This window comes from Serinus canaria, chromosome 8 (assembly GCF_022539315.1).
Source record: "Serinus canaria isolate serCan28SL12 chromosome 8, serCan2020, whole genome shotgun sequence".
Taxonomy (NCBI): Eukaryota; Metazoa; Chordata; class Aves; order Passeriformes; family Fringillidae; genus Serinus; species Serinus canaria.
In genome coordinates, this window is record NC_066322.1 from 20,665,837 (window position 1) to 20,685,436 (window position 19,600).

Here is a 19,600-nt window from a genome sequence, read left to right on the forward strand (position 1 = left end):
CCAAAGAAAAATCCTGAGTCAGTATATTTAATGGCTTAATGGTGTGTCTTTTTTCCTTTTTTTTTTTCTTCTAGGAATTAAAAGGAGGAAAGGCATATGCAAAGGTAAATTGAGATGTAGCTAATTTTGCCTACAGATAAGCTTTTCTTTCTTGCCATTTTATGCCCTTTTACAGTAATTCCAGAATAGCACTTAATACCCATGACTTCATAATGTACATTATACTGACACTGTGCTGTTGGAACTTTCAATCAGTGTGTTTAATAAGTATGTAACAATGTTATACCACCAAAATTTTTTTCTTTCAGGCTGGTATGTGGAAACCGTTAGTAAAAGTAAACATTTACATTAAATGATAAAGAAAATTCTCCTCATTCTTTTTCTTTTTTGACACTTTAAATTTTTAACTGAAAATATAACTATGCTGAATTTTTTCTGGGTTTGTTTTCTGCTTTTTGCCTCGGTCCATTCCCTTAAATGGGCATTCTCTTATACATATTTGAAAGAAACTGCTATTGAGTGGTACTCAATGTGTAATTAGCAAGTACCTTCATTTAGCCAAATGCTTATTACTAATTGTCATTTTCTCTTAACAGCTGGGATTTGCAGATCTAAATCTAGCAGAATTTGCTGGATCGGGAAATACCACTCGTCGCTGTTTACTGGAAGGTTATGATACCAAAAATACAAGACAAGACAACTCCATTCTCAAAGTAATTTCTTTCTTTTATCATACTCAAAGTAATAAAGCAGAGAACAAGTGCTATTATTAAGCACTTAATGAAATTTAAAACTTACTTGCTGAACCTCTTTCTGGAAGGAAAGCTATTTGAAGTAAAAGCAAAAGTGCTGTTTAGAGACAATCATTAAAATCCACGCAGTCAAAAATATAATTTGCCCTATCTTGAAATGGAGCTGGATAGCTGTAAAAGAAAAGCTTTTAAAAGGTGTTCCTGGTCTAAGGGGAGCTGAAAAATGAACAATGGTATCTTCAAGACTGGGCAACCTTCTGTGCATCTTTCTGAGAGTGAATCTATTAATTGGCGTATATATATATATGTGCAAGCCACCTTCAATACTTGGGATGACTCCTGGGATTTTCCTGTTTTCTATTTTATAGTAATCACTGTAACAGTTGGGGAGAATTCTTGCAAGACACCCACTCTGACATCCTCTTCCCTTAGTCCAGGGAGCTAAAAAAACTGAATAAGCCCCATAAACCTAAAAATAATTACACTGAGATTGTTTCAAGTAATTTTAATTTTTTTTTTTTCCTACTGGGACACCGGGATAAATTTTCCACATTTTTCTGTGCATGGAATTTCTGATCTGACAGTCCCAAACTGTCCAGAACACTTGTAATGGACGGCTTTGGCCTGCCTAACAAGCCTTCAATACACTGAGTCCTATGGCTTATTTACCCTGTGTGTTTTTGCTGTCTCTAATGTTAGCACAACCCGTACTGAGAGCCAGCAGTTTGCTGAACACCCTCAGCAAAGAACATACTTCAGCACCCACTGGTCTAAACAATGTTCATGTTTTAGGTTTCTTGGCTCTGTTTTTCCCTTGAAGCCATCTTAATTATTTATAATTCTAAGATTCTCCTTGATATATGTGTCTTTTTCAGAATCTTGTATGTGTAACTATGTTACTTTAAATGGTATTTTGTGTTGTTTTTTTGCCTAAGAAAAATGATGTTGTTTTTTGCATGTGTGATTATGGCATTTTATTTTCATTACATATAACATTTGTGGCAAATATAACTTATTTACATGACCGTGTATGTGTCACAATTTGTTTTTCTTATGGTGGATTTTGTTTTCTAAATGTGTAGGTTTTGATCAACATGCAGCTGATGTCTGGAGACCCATGCTTTAAAACGTAAGTTTGTAAAAAAATCTCTGTGGGGTGATGCTTTGATTGTACATTCCATATTGAGAATTACACTTCTAATTTGTGTTTTTACATCTCTGCAATCTGGCAACAGTATTAAAAAAAAAAAGCCACAAAAAAATGGAATGGTAGCTAAATAATGACTAACATGGTAAAATTGCCAGTAGAATTGTTATAGTTCCTGCTTTTAGGTACTTGGTATCAAGCACAGAACACTCACCTGTATATCTGTAATGTGAAAAAAAAACCAACCAGTTCAGGGAAGCTGTTCCTGCAGCTACCTTATATAAATATACTTGGTACAGGGTGATCTGACTAATACTTGTGTTTGGAAAATGTGCTGCTATACCTTTTATTCACAAGTCTCAGATGACTTTGAAATATTCATTTGCAAAAAAACCCCCAACAAACAACAGAAGTGTGATGCAACTTAGTACAAGAGAAAGCACTTACACATATTTACTTAGCAAAGACATTCTGCAGCTTGGTAAAAGATGCAATAGGTAACATCTGAGAGGCAAGTAGCCAGGAAAATTCACTGCGATACATTGAGGATCTTTTGGCCTCATTGTCCTTACTCTGTAGTTAAGAAGTGTAATAGTTGTGCTGTGGTTTTGTAACAGTCTGGCTTAGGTGATTTTCCACAGCACTTTTCAATGTCCCTTACACCACTAAATGTCCTTTTTTTTCTCTTCTACTAACCTTTAATGAGAAGAATAGAACACTGAACAACTGTAGAATCTCATCTTGTGCTTACTGAATAAATAGCAAGAGGGTATTTTCTGAATTTTTCTGATTGGCAAAACTTTCTGTATCCCAAGTTACTTAGCACCCCTTTACTTCAGAACAACTTTAGTAGATTTACTTTAGAGTCAGCCCTACTAACAAATACATCACTGGAACTGATAAACAATTCCTCAAAGGCATACTAACAAAGCAGTGTATTTGTTTACTGCCTAGTACTGAAGGAGTTGAAATTAGTACCTAAATAGCTTTCTGGGTTCCTGGGGAAAAAATCTCTGACTCAAATTATTCAGACTTGGCATTTTCTTCCAAACTAGTGATATAACCATTTCTTGGAACATAAACTTTCAACACAAACAGAACAAACAACTTATCTAATCCAGATGTCCTTTGTAGAAGGAAAAATAAACCTTAAACAGTTTCATAATCTGGCATCAACTACATATTTTATGAAGAAGCCTAGAAGGCTTGGGGTTTGATCTGGGATGATATCCCTGAAACCATTCAGTTCTTGCTTTCAAAAGTATGTTATGCAGTTAAGTCACACAGGCACTGTATTTCTAGAAGTGCTTTTTTCTTTCTCTCTTTACTTTCAAACATAACCTAAGAGGGGCTGTGTTACTCTACATGAAGACTGTGACTAATTTATTGACTACATCAATTCTAAAAATGTCAACAAATATCCATTTGTATGCAGACCAACAGTCTATTCCCAATGTAGAAAATAACAAAGCATTAAAAAATCCTGTAGGTAACACAACATCTTGAAATGTATTTTGGTTGTATTTGCTTGCAAGAGATTGCTCATACTTTGTCATTTTCTAATTAGTTTCTTTTGCACTAGCAAAACACAAACTAAGAGGTTTATTAATTTAAATAAGATCTCTCTTTGGGTCTTGGTATTAACTCAAACAAGCACTTGAGCTTTATTAGAAACTTTTAATATTGAAGTAAAATTTAAACTATGTCATACATGATGCTTTTTGATTTTGTAGTAGGTAAAATTTAGAGTGCAATATATGGAGATGGTGCTATAGGCCCTTTTGTCAGGAGTTGGGAGGGTTATCAGCCCAGAGTAATTTCCTGCTCTGTGATAGGGATGAGACAAAGCCAGGATTGTGTCACAGAACAGAAGCCAACTTGGCCAACTGTTGTGCACATTGGGTTGTTTATTTTAAACTTGCCACCTTCTCATGTATTCCTTCAAGGACCGAATTACATATAGTCTTAGTGTGTAAACTGTCCTGTGATACATACACTTAAAAAAATAACAACTTCAAATTAAAGACCTATCACTCCACCAACCATCAGAAAAGGAAAAGCCTTTCCCAGGATTCCCAGAAGACCAAGGGCTGAGCAGATTGATTCTGTAAAATGTCCTTAAGCTCAATAGCAAAAACTTCCTTTTTTTTTTCATTTTCCTTAAGTGGGGACTAGACAGCATGTTTCCAGAAAAGAACTGTAGGTCTGTTAACTTGATGCACAGTGTGAATGATGCCAACATATTTGAAAGGAAAACTATGATCATTTTGGAGGGATTACAGCAGAAGTACAGCAAATCTTAACTACCTTTTTCTTATAGGCCTCCTTCCACAGCAACATCTATAGCAATTGCTGGAGAATCAGAGTCTTTACATGAAGACAGGAAAGGTGGAGAAAACTTAAAAGTAGCACATCTGGGTATAGCAGGTATAGAATAATGCTCTTAATTTTTCAATGCTTTTATAACTGGTCTCATAGTTTCAAGATGTTCAAAATACTTCAAATCTGAAAGGGATGCTGACAGTTGGCCTGCAAAGGAACCTTCTCTTACATGGTTGGTGAGTTTCTGCTTCCAACACAGCTGAAGTTTTTACGCAGATTAGCTTTTCAGACAGAAGACGGGCCCAACGTTCTACTATGATACTGGAGAAAGAATGATCATCTCTTAATATTGACACTAGACGAATCTACAACTACATTTCAAACAAATCTATCTAACCCAATGGTAGTCTCTGTTTTGCTCAGATACATATCATGATTTTTATTTTTTAAAGACTGCATATTCATTAACATGCATGGTATTTCTGCAGCCCTTGAATCTCCAAAAGGTTTGTAGAAAATCAGTGTCAAATCTCTAATCCCTCTGGGAAATGTGACTTTTGAATCTAATCAAGATTACTGGCAAAGTAGCAATTAAGTTGGCGTTAGAAACACTGTGTGACTTCTCCTTTTTACAGATGCCTCATCAAAGAGTGCCTCAGTCCCAGATGAACTTGGTGCATGTGGACATTCCAGAACATCAAGCTATGCAAGTCAGCAATCAAAACTGTCAGGTAGCTGTTCACAATTTTGTTATGAGTTGTTGGGGATTATTTTTTTTTACAGGCTTAGACAGTGGAAAACAAGTTTTTGTTTTAAAAAGGGTTTGTGTTGAAAGCTTTTTCCTAGAGGTTTCAGGTGTGGCAATGGTAACATGTTTTCCCTCTTAAAATGTACTGGATTCACTGGATTATCTCTTCAGAAGCGAGGCAGCTTTTTGCTTTTGTTCCCTCCAATTAACACATCTGAATGAGACTTTTACCTCTCCATGAGTAAAAAAATGGAGACTTAGATCTAAAAGCTGAAGGAGATGATATGTGCATTCTAATTGTTCTGATATAAACAGGAATTACTTAGAACAAAAAGAAAATGGCAGGTGCTAGAATAGAAACTCTGAAGTCAGTTTCTAGTTGAGGTATGCACATACATGCACATGCACATAGGGCTTTTGAAAGTCCCTTTATATGAAGACAAAACACAAAATCTGCTTTCAGGATGGACCTGGCCTGTCAAAAACATACCTAACCCATCTCTCCTGCATTTTCCCAACAGGATATAGCACATGTCACTCTAGATCATCCAGTTTGTCTGAACTCTGCCACAGGAGAAACACCTCAGTGGGGAGTACCTCAGTGGGAAGTACATCAACAGGAACTGGAAGTATTCTAGAGCCATGTGAAGAGACTGAGCCAAAAGTCACTGAAGCTGATACTGATACATCCACTGAAGATGCACCACCAGAAAAACAATGCAGGTACACTTAATCTGAAAGCCTTATCTAGCACAAGTAAATTACTTTATCAGGTCTAAGAGCCTAAATATATTTATTTTTGCAGACATCCTGTAAAGCAAGACTCTGTGGAGTCACAGCTGAAGAGGGTTGATGCTACCAGAGTTGATGCTGATGATATAGTTGAAAAAATACTCCAGAGTCAAGACTTCAGTTTAGACTCAAGTGCAGAAGGTATGGAGAAAAATAAGAAAGCTTACAGAAAATGTATGTACATTACAGGCCTTAGGAAAACCCACTCTCTTCACAGTCCCTGTTGTTTGTATTCATAAGGACTGTGCTACATTTTCTACTTTATCTTACCTACCAGAAATTGAAAATACTCTTACATGACTCGGGGAGCTTTCCCAGATGATTACTTTAAGCCTAAAAGAGCAGGTGCAAATCTATGTCAAAGGTACTTCCTCCAACCTACACCATGAAGTTGGTTCTTCATTACCTAAAGTATTCGCATCTGCAAGTGTCGGCTGCAAATGGGTAGATTTAAAATTACTTAGCTTTAGCTAGGACAACATTAAAGAAAGCTAACATATTTTTATCATTTGACTTTTAGAAGAAGGTTTAAGATTATTTGTGGGCCCTGGTGGAAGCACTTCTTTTGGAAGCCACCATCTACCTAACAGGTATGTAGCCTGAACAACTAACCCATAGGCAATAGCAAATAAAAATGCACCTTCTACAGCAATTATTCTGTATCTACATTCTTGACCTTTGTATCTTTCTATTCTGTATCATTTAAAAGCACCAAAAGAGCTAGATTGTCAGTTTTTAAAATAGGACACACAGATTAGTTCCAAAACAGAACTGATGTGTCAGCCGTAAGAATTAAAACTTTCAGAGTTTCTGAAGAGTCTCAGTTTCAAGGTTTTCAGATACAAGCAACATTTCAGTTTGGACACAGGAAACAGACACCAGTTTCAAATGGGAGCTCTACAGCCTTATGATGTTACTCTGGAGTGGGAAGAAAATTTTAAGTGTTTTACACATCTGCCTTTACAGTATCAAACTGTTACATCTTCCTGATAACAAGCCTCATTTTCTTCAGTTTAGTTTTTCTCGCAAATCCTGTTTCCATTTGTTACATTATTTGTAACGTGGCTTGTTCATCTTTCAACTATTTGCAGCCTTAAACTCTTTTGATAATCTGCTTCAGGTTATTTTATCATTTAGAACCAGAGACCTTTTTTTCTTCTCTAAACCTTCTTCAAATACCCTGATATATGACTTGACCTGAATGTGTTAATCTTCAGATGAGAAACCACGAAAACCAGGCAAGAATATGTTCTGTGTTTCTGCAGTTGAATGTAACTCAACGTTTATAGCTGAAGAAATCAGAATAGCCTCAGTATTTCAGCAATTACTATGGACTTAGGTATAAAGGCAGTTGATAATATATTGGACATCATAAAATAATTGCATTTTATACATGCATGTAATACTAATGGTTAAATTAATTTGCTCATCTGCAAACTGGGCACACCAATACCTGCCTAGGATCACATGAAAGGGTACAGAACACACTCCTGTAGCACACAGGGATCTGTCCTAATGCAGCTGCCAGAACAGTCCAGGCACAATACTGTACTAAGGCAGAGCTTGCCCTACTCATTTTTTACATTAGTACTGCAATTTGCTGTGGAAAACCACCCACTATGGGCTGTCATGTGGGAGGTGAGATAGTTTTGTTTACAATTCAGAGTGAACAAAAGACTGAAAATGTTTTTCTCATATCTTAATGTAAGATGATAATCAGTTTCTGAGTTTTTTAGACGCATTGACCTGTTTATGTATAAATGTATATAAAGAGTAATAGCTGCATATGATACAGCTGTGGGAATGGGTACTCTAAACATAATGTTTAAGAAATGCTAGTGAAGTCAAACAGTAACTTCTTGTTCAGTAATATTACTTTTTGTTCATTTTGACTGTAGTACAACAAAATCTATTTAGTGCAATAAAGAGCAGGTGACTCCATGACATGGTAATAATGCTAAACGTTTTCTACCCTTCACATTTAGCTGGTTTGGTATTTGCTGTGTGGTTGGTTTTGTTGGGGTTTTTCTGGGAGGACTGTTGGTTGGGTTGTTTAAACAATACACTTGTTGAAATGTGATACTTGCTATTTAGCTTCCATTTAAATTAACACTGAACTAACTTTTTTCAAACTTTCAGAGTAGCATCTGGAGCATACGAGCAGGTGGTGATAAAACGCTAAGCTGGAATGTCAAATGAGGAAAACTTGGAGCTCTGGTGTTGATACTTCTGGTATTGTTTGCTCTGCTGCAAGAGCTGAGAAAGACAAAATGAACTCAATGTGATCTTTTTCTGAAAAACAGTGGAATGCCTCTTGCCATAGAGCATCATCATCTGTGGTATGAAGGCAATGTTTAGCTATGTGTACCTTATGAGAGCACTTGGATCATTTTTGTAAGCTCTGTCTGATGTTGGTGGAATTATTTAATTTCTGTGAAACATCTGTGGAAGCATGTCCCATTTCAATATAAGAGATCACTTGCAGGGATGGGCTTTGTTCATAACACTGTTTTTAAAGAAACTTAGAAAGTTGGTCTTAAAAAACCTGGAAAAAAGTAATTACTGAATTCGATCCTACATGCCATTTTAGTTTTACAGAAGCTAATTACTCCTATCAAATCAGTTTTTATCAGGTCAAATTTGTGGCCTCCAAGAAACAGGCCAGCTATGTTTTAACATAACCAAAACATTCTCTTAGGAATACTGAGCACAACTTCATTGTAAAGTTCAACAGAAGAGGTGAACATCACATACATTTAAAACAAATCCCCGAAACTAAATAAACCAGCCATTAATCAGTTGTGTTTACTGCAAATTAAGGCCACAGGTTTAAATGCATCAAATGTGACTTTTTTGTTCAAGTGATGAAAAAGGTGGGTTTCCACACCAAAACACTAAGGCACAATAGCATTTTATTAAGAAAGCTGCCTTGATTGTTAAATCTGGACTTCAGCAGCTGCTTCCACAGAAACTCACTTCGATAATGCATGAACATTGAGATCCAATGGGATGGTACTGTTTACAAACCTACTCAGTAGTTTACTACCACTTAATTTTTTTAATTGTAGTTTAATCCTTCACAGTCAGTGCTTTGCTTGTGTTTTGAATGTGCCTTGCGGGATTGGGGGTGTACAGGGAGACTAAACCATTTACTAAGAATTTAAGCTTTAAAACTAGGTAAACATCTATACATACTATTATTAATATAACTTGTTAAGAGAAGCACTTTATTGTAGACATACTCTGCACACTGAAAAAGTCTTAGTGTGCAACAGCTTTGTTGAACACTTCTTTTGCTATCTGTCCACTGTTACATAGGTCAATGTACTGTACTTAAATTTGCACAAGTAGTGATTTGCCTGGCAGGCAAGAAAAAGCTCTTTAAATTTTCATTTGGAATATGAAAGAATCCATTTTTAAAGGGATGTGTTGGGTAACAAATAGGTGTAATTAATTGTAAACTGCAAATGACTTTTTTTTTTTTTTTAATGTAGTGGTACTGTTTATCAGTTAAGGCCTGGAATAAGTAAAAATAGTGTTGTTGCTTTTGAAAGCTCAGAATGCTTCAAATTTTGCTCAGAGTGATGTTTGACACCTTTTTATTGATGTAAAAGTAGGCCATATTTAACAGGTTAAATTAGCAAAAGCAAACTTTGTTTTCCAGAAATCCATCATAGAATTACTGAATTTTTATTTGTATTTTTAATGAAATTTCAGCCTTCAAAGCCAGAATGCTGTTATTGAAAATTATTAATATGAGCTATTTCTCAGTTTTGGTACTTGCATACTTTTATTTCTACTGTTAATTATAATCTCTTTAGAGTGTCTGATTAGATAAAAGAATTAATACAAAGATTCTATTTTAGCTGCTCTTAATAGAAGTGTGGTATTAGCTGTTTCTGTTCTCCACAGGAATTTTAAACAGCAACTACTCAACTGCTGGTATACAACTCTCTCTCAGAACATTATAGTCTCCTTTCCTGTTATATAACTAATTCATACCAAAAAATCACACTGCAAGCAAAAGATGCCAGAAATTTGAATACATTCTTTGCTTTCAGTACTCTTTGACACTGCTATACTTCTTGACAAATCCATTAAAACTACTAGTAGTTAAATGGTAGTTTACTTACATTTACTAGGAGAACTTCATGCAGTTTGAGGAAAACAGACTTTTAAAAAACACTGTACCACTGCTTATGTAATTCTCAAGGGAATTTCCATAGCATTTTATGTTAAACAACACAGCTGATGTTCATAGATTACATAATTTATTTACTAGAAACAGTATTTTCTTGCCTGAGCAGATATTTTAAATAATAGGGAAATTGACATAAAAATCCAGCTTTTCATAAAACTGTATCTCAGTAATTTATTCTTCTGACTTGACTTACAACTCTTCATGAAGTGGCAATTCAATTGTGCATCATGTAAGTGGAACATAACCTTCTCATTTAGGTGCTGTATTTTCTTTTTTGTAAACTATGTTATATGAATACTGGAGATTTCCATGTTGTAAACTGTTTGGGATGTACTGGTGGATTATGTGGGTTTTTTAACTGTATTTGAATACAAATCTCTCAGACATTCAATAAACTCTTGTCTTCAGCTTGGAATCTGTTCCTAAAGAATTGTCTCTTTAATGCAAAAAATTACAAACTTAACTGGAAGTTTGAGTCTATTTCAGTTTCTCTTCCAGTTAAGGACTTCTTTTTAAAATGCTTTGCTTTTTTCTGCTTCTGTGTTATCACAAAGTGACATCTATATTATCAGGAAAATGTGTCATTTAGATCCCATTCTTTTTCTAATCTAGAAGGAAAAGTTTAAATTCAGAACACAGATCAGAAGTGTTCTGTTCAACTATTCTGACCATAACCAAACAATAGATACCCACATGATTTCCCTTATATTCAGGATACTGCACTTTTTTCTTGATGTTGGTGTTGGAGGGTTTTTTTTTTGGTTGTGTTGAGGGGTTTTATTCCTGTTAAATTTTTCCATCTACTCTATTTGGATTTTACAGTTTTGAACAAAAGCTGCACATGAAAACACAGAAAATTTCTCAGCTACACCAGAGATAGGTTAGCATTCACAATTACTGCAGTTCTTTAAATATTTTAATTTTCTTTTCAAAAACAGTACAAATATGCCAGTTTCATATTTCAATTCAGCTGGAACAACATTTGGTTTTCATCAAGGCTGAGTACGTACTCATCTTGAAAAAGGCATCTATAAATTTTATAGAAATTAAGAAATAACTTGCCCAAACTTATGTCTGACTCACATTATTCAGCACAACATAGTAGATGGTAAAACAAACTATCCTTGAAGCTAACAAGAGACTATCAGAAATAATCTAGTAATGATAGCTACAATAAAGCAATAGAAAGCAAACAGAAATTCTTAATTTTCTTCTTGGGAATTATTTCCTTTTAGCCCCTGATACTCACTTGAAACCCCTAAGAGTTACTGTTACTTTTGTCAGAAGCACTCCCCACACAATGAGAGGTGCTGACAGATAAATACCACTGATGGAAGTTTAGAGAAGATTTTGTGGTCTAGTTAGCATACAGAACATACCATTTGACAGCTTCTAAAAAAACCCACTTTCATTACTTCAACTGAACTTTGTTTGACAAATCTGATCTAATTCTCTTCATTTTCATGTTCAATATTGAACATCACAGCAGAACCATCGCTGCTCAGTGTGACCTTGCCTGCAATAAGCTTGCATAACTTCTCAAAGCTACCACAAAGTCGATTCACTTTGGGAAAAGAAAAGATTGTTGTGAGAGGTATGTAAACCTCATTTCCACTGACAAATGGTTCCATGTTCTTTTCAACAACCACTTTTCCAAGATAGTCAGAAAAACAGTCCATTGAAGGTTGGAATTTGGATTTTCTCTCAGGATCATCACTGTACTCCTCACGTTTTGACATGAAACGGTGCTTAATGATTTGGGCTGTGAAAATAACTTCATTGATCACTGCATTCTGCAAGTACTTCTCATCTTTAAGACTCGGGTACACTGCTTTGAAGACCTTTACAATATACAAGAATATATAAAATGTTTATCACTATCACAAGCTCAGATTTTAACATCTGCTGTCCAAAAAAGCTGCTAAAATGTAATAATTAGATTATAATTTCTTAGACAATCCTGTTTTGCTTATTAAACAGTTTCAGGTAACAAAAACTAGGCAATATGAGATGGTTTTCTACAACTACACTGGCAGTTAACTGAACTTAAACAAACACCCCAAAACCTAACAGGCTATACCTGCAAGCTACACTTGTAGATCAGGCAAGGCAAAGCCCTGCAATTCTTTACCTCTTTTTAATAATTCTCTTACTTCTCACATTATGGAGTTCTGGGGATAGTTCTATAGCGATGGAGATTCTAAACTAGTTCTGAATTGTCATCTGGAAACCAAGACTACAGTATGTCATTTATTGTTTTCAGAGTCAAACATTAAATATGCTCTCACAGCTGTAGGGAATGCTAAAAATAAATTATGACATCAAAATCTGTGAAACTGTAGTGTATTCTACACTGATCTATACTCCAAGGCAATTAAGGAAACTCAGCAGGCAATCTCATTCCCACCAGGTTACAGGAAGTGCTTTATACCAACACACTACCAATGAAGTTCCACTGTCTATAATTATTTCTTACTTTCCAATTACATCCTGAAATGTTGAATTATTCCTATAAATTAGTTTCCTTATAAAATTAATTTTATAAGAAACACAGAGAATTAACACTCTTGTTTAATCTCAAAGGATACCCATGTGAAAACTCTGCAAAATGACCCTATAACAGAAGCTAATGAAAGCAATTTCTAGTACATGTCCATCACCTAGATCTATTTCCAAGTCTGGTGAGCATTAAAGACCATTTCATTCATCTATTAAGGGCAATAGATGACATTTCACATGCATAGAAATTTCCAATGCAGAAATTACGGATATTTTTATAGCTTGGAAACCATAAAAGATAAAGCCTTCATTCCGAGGAAAGGAGTCTCTTAAGATAAGAATGATTATCCATATTGTTATTTAGCAAATACCCTAAAAGTTTAATGCCTTTGTACATCTGGAAACAAAAAGAATGAGACTGTCTTGCTGTGATTGTGAGCAGCAGGTAATAACCCGGTAACAACCTCACAGGCAGTCATAGACAACTTTACTCTTTATTCATACCTCTACAGAAAGAAACTAATACTTACTGTTTTGTAAACTGCTTCCATGGGTTTCTCAGACTGAACAGATTCACGAGTTTGAGGATATTTTCTAAAAAACACACCTATCTGGGTACAAAACCCAACCTTCTCCATTCCTGTTGGCGGGTGCCCGACACCAGTAAATTCCACTGAGTAATCATAGCATCTAGCAGTCTCTAGAGCCCTAAGAAAGACCAATTATTCCAATTATATGAAATATTCATCTTTCTATGTGATAAAGATCCATTCTTAAGGAGAATCAAGACTCTGAGGCTGCAAAGGCTTGAACATAATTTCTCTAACAATACTCCCATGCCTGAAAATAAGCACTGTCACATGTTGTTGTACCAGAGCTGTAAAATGCCTACCATAATCTGAATCATTTAGTATCCGTAATTTAGCCATCCAAACATTACTGTTTCTTCCACAATATGTGCATGAATGTTAACGCTCACAGCTGCTTACTCACCAACCTGGAAGTCAGCTAAAAACTGATTTTTAAGAACAAGATTTTTTGAGAAAAACCCATGAAAAACATACACACATTTAAACCACAAGAGACCAGTTAATAGAAAAAGTGTGGTTTGCTGTAAATATAGAAAGACTAAAATCTACCTAATCAAGGTTACAACAGTGTATATAACATCTAAATGAAAAGTATCTTGTAGTACATCAGCCAATGTGAACAAATGGGGCAGGGAACCAAAACTGTGCTACCTACCTGCACCATTCTCCATGGAAAAGAAGAAAACTAAATTAACATCTCATGTATTTCAGAGAATAATGTAATATCTCTATTTCACAACACAAAGGCTTTCTCATGTTTACAGCTCAAAAAACCCCGACATTTCTTCAGTGATATCAATATTTTAAATTCATATCTATCTAAAAGCAAAATCTAAATATACTTCAAGTCATAGAAATTTTCTCTAAGGTATTCTAAGGTAGCTAATTACAGGCAGGTTTTAGTATCATTATGTAGGGAAAAATACATGCTTCCAGCTTTGCCAAATTATTTATTTAAAAATCACTGGATACTTTAAAGTGTATGGCAGAAACAACATAGTTTACGGGGCAAAATTTCCAGGATAGATACACCAAGAGCTGGCTACTGAGGTATGGCATTCTTTACTGTACCATGTATTTTCTTCCGCAGCTGCCTGACAGTTGAATGTTATCAGAGCATCCCATTGTTTCTTTGTTTTATTTTTATTACATTCCTGATATCAAGGGTAAGATATATCTCATATAGCCCTCTGTCATGTGCGTGTGATTTGCATTAAATCCTTCATTGTGCCATGATCCATTAAACTATCCTCTGTTCAACATGCCCCATTGCTGTGGCTATCTGATAAATCTTCTTGCATACTCTCACTGAGTGCTTCAATTACACACCATATAAAGCAAGCAGATTTGTTGGATTTTATGAAGAATTTCTAGAGCAGGATATTATGCAAAAATATTAAATGATACCTTATCTTGCAACGGTGTTAACTGTAATAAAGATATATAAAGTGTAAGTAAAAGTTTTAAATCATTTTTTGTACAGCAGTTACAGGAAAAGCCAATTTAACCACCATCATATAATACAAAATCCACAGAATATGCCTAACTGCTCTCAACAGCAAAGAAACCACCAAACCAGGAAGTGACACTTCACTGACAGTAAACCATATAAGTGAACTATTCTGAAAATGCACAGCCATTCATTTCTCACACTACAGGGCACTCAGAACTGCATCATATGCACACAACATATGATGTTCAGTACCTTACCAGCTTTGAAACTCTGCTTGGCTCCACTCAAATTTGTGGTCTGGATGCCTGTATAACATCACTCGTGGAAGCAAACAGTTGAATTCAGAATTTGGAGTGCTGATCACAACTATGCTTGGAGCCATGAAACCAAATACCACTTCAGGAAACTTCTTCAGCTCTGATTCTTCCAGGTGTTCTATTCTGAAAAGAATAAGTTGATGTCTTTGTTTAAAAACACACTACTATAATCTTAACAACCAGTCAAAAGAACCCCAAACCCATACCTGTAACCTGTAATTACACCTGTCTCTGCAATATGAGCACTGGCACTGTGGCCAAGTGGCAGCACAGGGGATTTTGTTTGAGCAAATCTACTCTTGCATTTTGTACTTTTTCATCAGTACCCTCTTCCTGCCATAAGCACTACCTGAATTACTTAGCATGGTTAATTTAAACACAAGTTAGGAGCCCCTCTTCTACTTGCTACTTTTCTAATTTTTCTCTTCTGCTTGAAAGGTTTGATCAAGCCTGTTTGGAGCATGGACAAAATTCCAAACTGAACTCTAAGGGACTTAAAAAAACATTTTGTATTCTCCTAATACTCACAGTTCAATACATGTCACCAAGTCAAAACCAAGCATGCAAGGATCCTTGTGGGCAACTGAGCCATGATGCAAGGTAACAGTTAGGGATCTTTCAGATGGTTGCAAATAATCAACAGGAAGAGGAGACAGTGTATGCCTACAAAAGTATTAAAAATATCATGTACCAGGAAGCACCTTAGACAAGATAAATAGTGTATGAAAATGAACTAGCTAACACCCTGCATAGATACCTCATGAATTTCAAAAAGGTTAACTACTTGACATGGATATAACAAAGAATATGCAATACAAACACTTCTTCTAACTACCTACAATAGGACAGAAAGAGCAGAAGTTAATCCAGAAACTGTCCTTCCTGTTTACAAAAATATCCATTATACTCTCAAGTCACTTGGAAAGCCACTTGTAAATTCTGATAATAGGTAAATTCCAGATACACAGTAAGTCTGGTTTAGACAAGCTTTGCACGGTTTTGGGGGGAGTTTTAGGCAAGCATATTACCTATTTTTTCAGAGTAAAATACACTGAGAAACCAAAGTACATGTGCAAATTCCATCCTGAAGTACAGCATTAGACAAAACACACAATAAATATTACATATAAAAGGTTATTTCTCTTCATTCTCGAGAAAGAGCGAGAGATAACATCCAGATCCTACGTATTCACAGAAATTGTGTTCATCTGCTTTCAGTAAATCTACATTCATCCACTGGAACAACGCTTCAAAGAACACATAAACCTCTCATTTTAGAAAGATTCCAAACCAGACACCACACACTGAGCTAACCTTCCTATTTCAAAATGATAACCAAGTCCCTACCTTGGTGACTAAAGCTCCATGTACATTTCAAAAAGATCAAAACTGATCTTTCTGAAGATAATAATGTCACATATAAGCATACACAGATATTCCTAACACCATGCATTAGTGCTTTTACGAACAGTGTATTTCTCAGACGTGCGCACCCTGAGGCCTCTGCAAGGAGGGGGAATGATAGAGCAGCTTTTGGCGAGCTCCTGGCTCCAGCCAGGGGGAACCCACCACACCACTAGGTCAAGACAAACACAAACCTCAAAACAATCAAAGAGCTTACATTTTCTCTTTCATTACATTTGCACAGATATCTAGCCCAGCTAACACTTCAATGCAACTGCAGAATTTCAGCATCCAGAGAAGGCTGCAATCAGCACATCCTAAATCTGCCACCTGTAAATTAGATATTAAAAAATGTATAAAAGCTATATAGTTCTAAGTAATTTCAGAGACTTGTATAAAATCAAAATTCCACACTTATCAATGTAACTTTTTAATTATAAAGCATTTCAGAATCATAATTAAAATTTACAGCTGTAAGCAAGAAGGATAGATGCAGATTTGAAAATTCTTTTTAAAAATGTATATGAAGATCCTGCAAGATTTTTTAAAAATAATTAACCTTTTGTTACTACAGCTATAAACAAGTACATATAGGACATCCCACTGACTGGAAAATATCTTCCAGTGAGTAACAGAAAAGTATGATTTTAAATACAAAACCTGCAGCAATTTTCACATTCACCACTGCTTTTCACTGGGCAGTTCTCCCACCAAAACACTGAGAACAGGCTCACCAACAGCCAAGTGAGCTGCAAAGAATCTGCTAAAAAACAAGCTCAGTCTAATGTTTAAGTGGGGAACTCCGGGGAAATTCAGACCATGAAGTGAAAGAATAAGATATTCCTTCCTGTAAGCTAAAGAGATAGTTGAGTATGTCTACCAACTCCCACTGTTCTTTCTCAGGCTCAGTCAAGGTTGAAGCCCACTGCTGCTCCCCATGTGAAAATCCTGAGTTGTTTCTACCCAGTTTATCTACTGTCTGTGTAAACAGAAGGTTCACTCTCCCACCCCTTCCACATCCTAAATCAGAAAATTCAAACCTTTAAAGACAGATGCAACACTAGTGAATGTGTTCTATTGTAAAGCATATTACAGTGCCATGGTATCATAGACTGGATTAGATTTTTATTAGCTACTAGAAGTATGATTACATAAGTAATGCAGGTGCATCAGTTTCTTGCATGCCCCTAAGACATTAACATCAGTTTAAGGGTTAAACACTGCAGACTTGATCTTTTTGGGAAGGAAGTGGGGATGACACCACAGAATATTACTTAAACAATTTAACTTTTCACAGTGAGTAGTAAAACAAAAGTTCTGGTATACTGGGGGACACAGGTGACAACACAGGTGGAGGGTCACAAGATCTTAAGAAAGTGGAGATGAGCTAGCCTCACATAATCCCACACTCTCAATGTCACTTCTCATCTGAGACTATCCATGCAAATGATGAAATAAACCTGATACACTACACGGAACTAAAAGCGCTGGAAAGCAAAACCCAACTATGAGGAAAGCAACTTGAACCAAATTCCACAGCATTAAATTAAAAACAGAATGCCCACTACAATCAAAAACAGTCTAAGGCATTTCTCTTGTTTAAATATTCTCCTCTTCCCATCAAGTAACATTAATTTTACGCACCCCTGCAAAACAACATATCACAAAGCATCTGCTAAAGCCATTCAGTTTTAAGAGCTCCTTCACTACTATTGTTTGGTAATTAGGTCAACAGGTTATTTACACTTTTGTGTTCCTGAGATGCCAAGCATCAATTTACTTTCAAGTTTATAACCTAAAGAGACAAAACACACCAACCTTCTTAGGTTTGTATTTCTCCACTAAATCTTTAACAAACTGGTGGCGTTGTTTGTACAAAGGAGGTTCAAATTTAATAATTTGCGTAAACTCTTCTTTAAAGTTCTTATCCATAGTATTCTGGCAACCTTAAAATAAAAAGTTAACTCTTATTTTATGAAACACTTCATAACATACCCAATTACAAAATACACTGTTTTCAATGGTGTTTGAGTCCCAGTTAAGCAGGGCCAGACCTGATCTGAGTTCTATTCAAAGAATGACAAAAAAATTTGGATTAGCACGACTAGGCTGTTCTCTCCACACGTAATTATGCAAAAAACCTTATGCAAACGACTATAAATCATAAAAAAATCTAAAAAAGCAAATTTCATAATCTGTCACTCTCCATCCAGCACACTTGGACAGAGACCATAACAACACACTACAAGCAAATGCATCTGGGACAAGCCTGCACACAACCTGATTGCTCTACGAGGTCTTTTACACACAAATAAAAACATGGTTTTGTGTGTATATACGCACAAAAGCCGGCTCGGTGTTCAGGCCAGTCCCCCGCCACCTCAGGAGCTAAGCGGGCCTGCTGGGCTCCCCTCAGCAGCGCCCGCCTGAGGGGCACTCGCGGCACCCCCGCCTGACCCCCGCCGGCTCCTGAGCCGCCCCGGCTCCCGACCCCGATATCCACTGCCTCCCGACCGCGACATCCACTGCCTCCCGACCCCGACATCCACTGCCTCCCGACCCCGATATCCACTGCCTCCCGACCGCGATATCCACTGCCTCCCGACCCCGATATCCACTGCCTCCCGACCGCGATATCCACTGCCTCCCGACCGCGACATCCACTGCCTCCCGGTCCCGACAGCCACTGCCTCCCGGCCCCGAGAGCCACTGCCTCCCGGCCCAGTCACCCCCGGCCCTTGCCGGGGCTCCCCCGCGCTTCTCGTCCACCTTCTCTCCCAGGCCGAGCTCCCGCCCGGCACAAGCGGCAGCCCCAACGGGAGTGCGGCACCTCCGGGGGGCGCCGGGCGCTGCAATGGACGGCCCCCAGTGCGGGGGATGTTCCCTAAGGCGCTTCTATGAGAGACTTATAATAAAGCAGCACCCACGACCGTCCCCGGGCCGGCCTGTTCTACTGATCCGTGCCATCACCTCATTTTGAGGTTCTTTAGTTTGGTTTTTGTTTTGGTTTTGTTCTTCTTTTTGGCTGTACTCTATAAAAACCAGCTGGGATGCCTGAGGGAAGAAAATCTAATTTGGAGCAAATGGATTCATAGGTTGCAACTATAAGTGAGGTTTCAGCATCATCACCAAAGAGTGAAAGAAGTATAAAAATGTGATCTTATAGAGAATAAAAAATACTGAGGTTTGGATTGTATTTGGCTAAATATTCCAACAGGAAAAGGTAAATACATAGAAACACAATTAGGGCAATAGAAACTATAACAGAAATATTGGCTGTCTTGAAGTGGTTGCACAATAAAAATTAAGTGCTCCAAACAACAATAACAAAACCATTCATGACCAAAGAAAAGTTAGTATTCAAGCTTACTACCT

General features: G+C 36.7%; 2 protein-coding genes across 3 annotated transcripts in view; one reads left to right on the forward strand and one right to left on the reverse strand.

Annotated features, from left to right (window-relative positions):
- EEIG2 (EEIG family member 2) overlaps window positions 1–10,377 on the forward strand; it is a 23,007-nt gene extending 12,630 nt beyond the window's left edge. Inside the window, exons 3-11 of the mRNA XM_030226630.2 lie at window positions 75–104; window positions 597–713; window positions 1,835–1,881; window positions 4,220–4,326; window positions 4,857–4,952; window positions 5,491–5,692; window positions 5,775–5,902; window positions 6,282–6,351; window positions 7,901–10,377. Coding sequence (XP_030082490.2) covers window positions 75–104; window positions 597–713; window positions 1,835–1,881; window positions 4,220–4,326; window positions 4,857–4,952; window positions 5,491–5,692; window positions 5,775–5,902; window positions 6,282–6,351; window positions 7,901–7,943 — 840 coding nt within the window. The 3' untranslated portion in view covers window positions 7,944–10,377. The remainder of the gene's footprint in view (window positions 1–74; window positions 105–596; window positions 714–1,834; window positions 1,882–4,219; window positions 4,327–4,856; window positions 4,953–5,490; window positions 5,693–5,774; window positions 5,903–6,281; window positions 6,352–7,900) is intronic.
- Window positions 9,109–19,207, reverse strand: HENMT1 (HEN methyltransferase 1). Of its 2 annotated transcripts, none has more exons than XM_009088482.4 (7): window positions 18,995–19,207; window positions 18,044–18,171; window positions 16,443–16,555; window positions 15,350–15,484; window positions 14,762–14,944; window positions 12,992–13,169; window positions 9,109–11,803 (listed from the first exon to the last, which is right to left on the reverse strand). In XM_009088482.4, exons 2-7 carry the CDS (start codon window positions 18,155–18,157, stop codon window positions 11,408–11,410), a joined length of 1,119 nt encoding a protein of 372 aa, XP_009086730.1. In that variant the 5' UTR covers window positions 18,158–18,171; window positions 18,995–19,207; the 3' UTR covers window positions 9,109–11,407. The 2 variants fall into 2 exon arrangements, with proteins under 2 accessions (XP_009086730.1, XP_050833219.1); XM_050977262.1 differs by lacking the exon at window positions 18,044–18,171 and adding an exon at window positions 18,221–18,291.
- Window positions 19,208–19,600: the final 393 nt, after the last annotated feature.

What these genes read in the sequence shown, in the direction of transcription:
- HENMT1 (XM_009088482.4), bottom strand. Translation starts at nt 18,157, where the DNA reads ATGGATAAGAACTTTAAAGAAGAGTTTACGCAAATTATTAAATTTGAA. An exon ending in TTGGTGACATGTATTGAACT is followed by an intron (nt 14,945 to 15,349) that starts GTGAGTATTAGG and finishes TATTCTTTTCAG; the next exon opens with AATAGAACACCTGGAAGAAT. An exon ending in TGGAAGCAGTTTACAAAACA is followed by an intron (nt 11,804 to 12,991) that starts GTAAGTATTAGT and finishes TATATTGTAAAG; the next exon opens with GTCTTCAAAGCAGTGTACCC.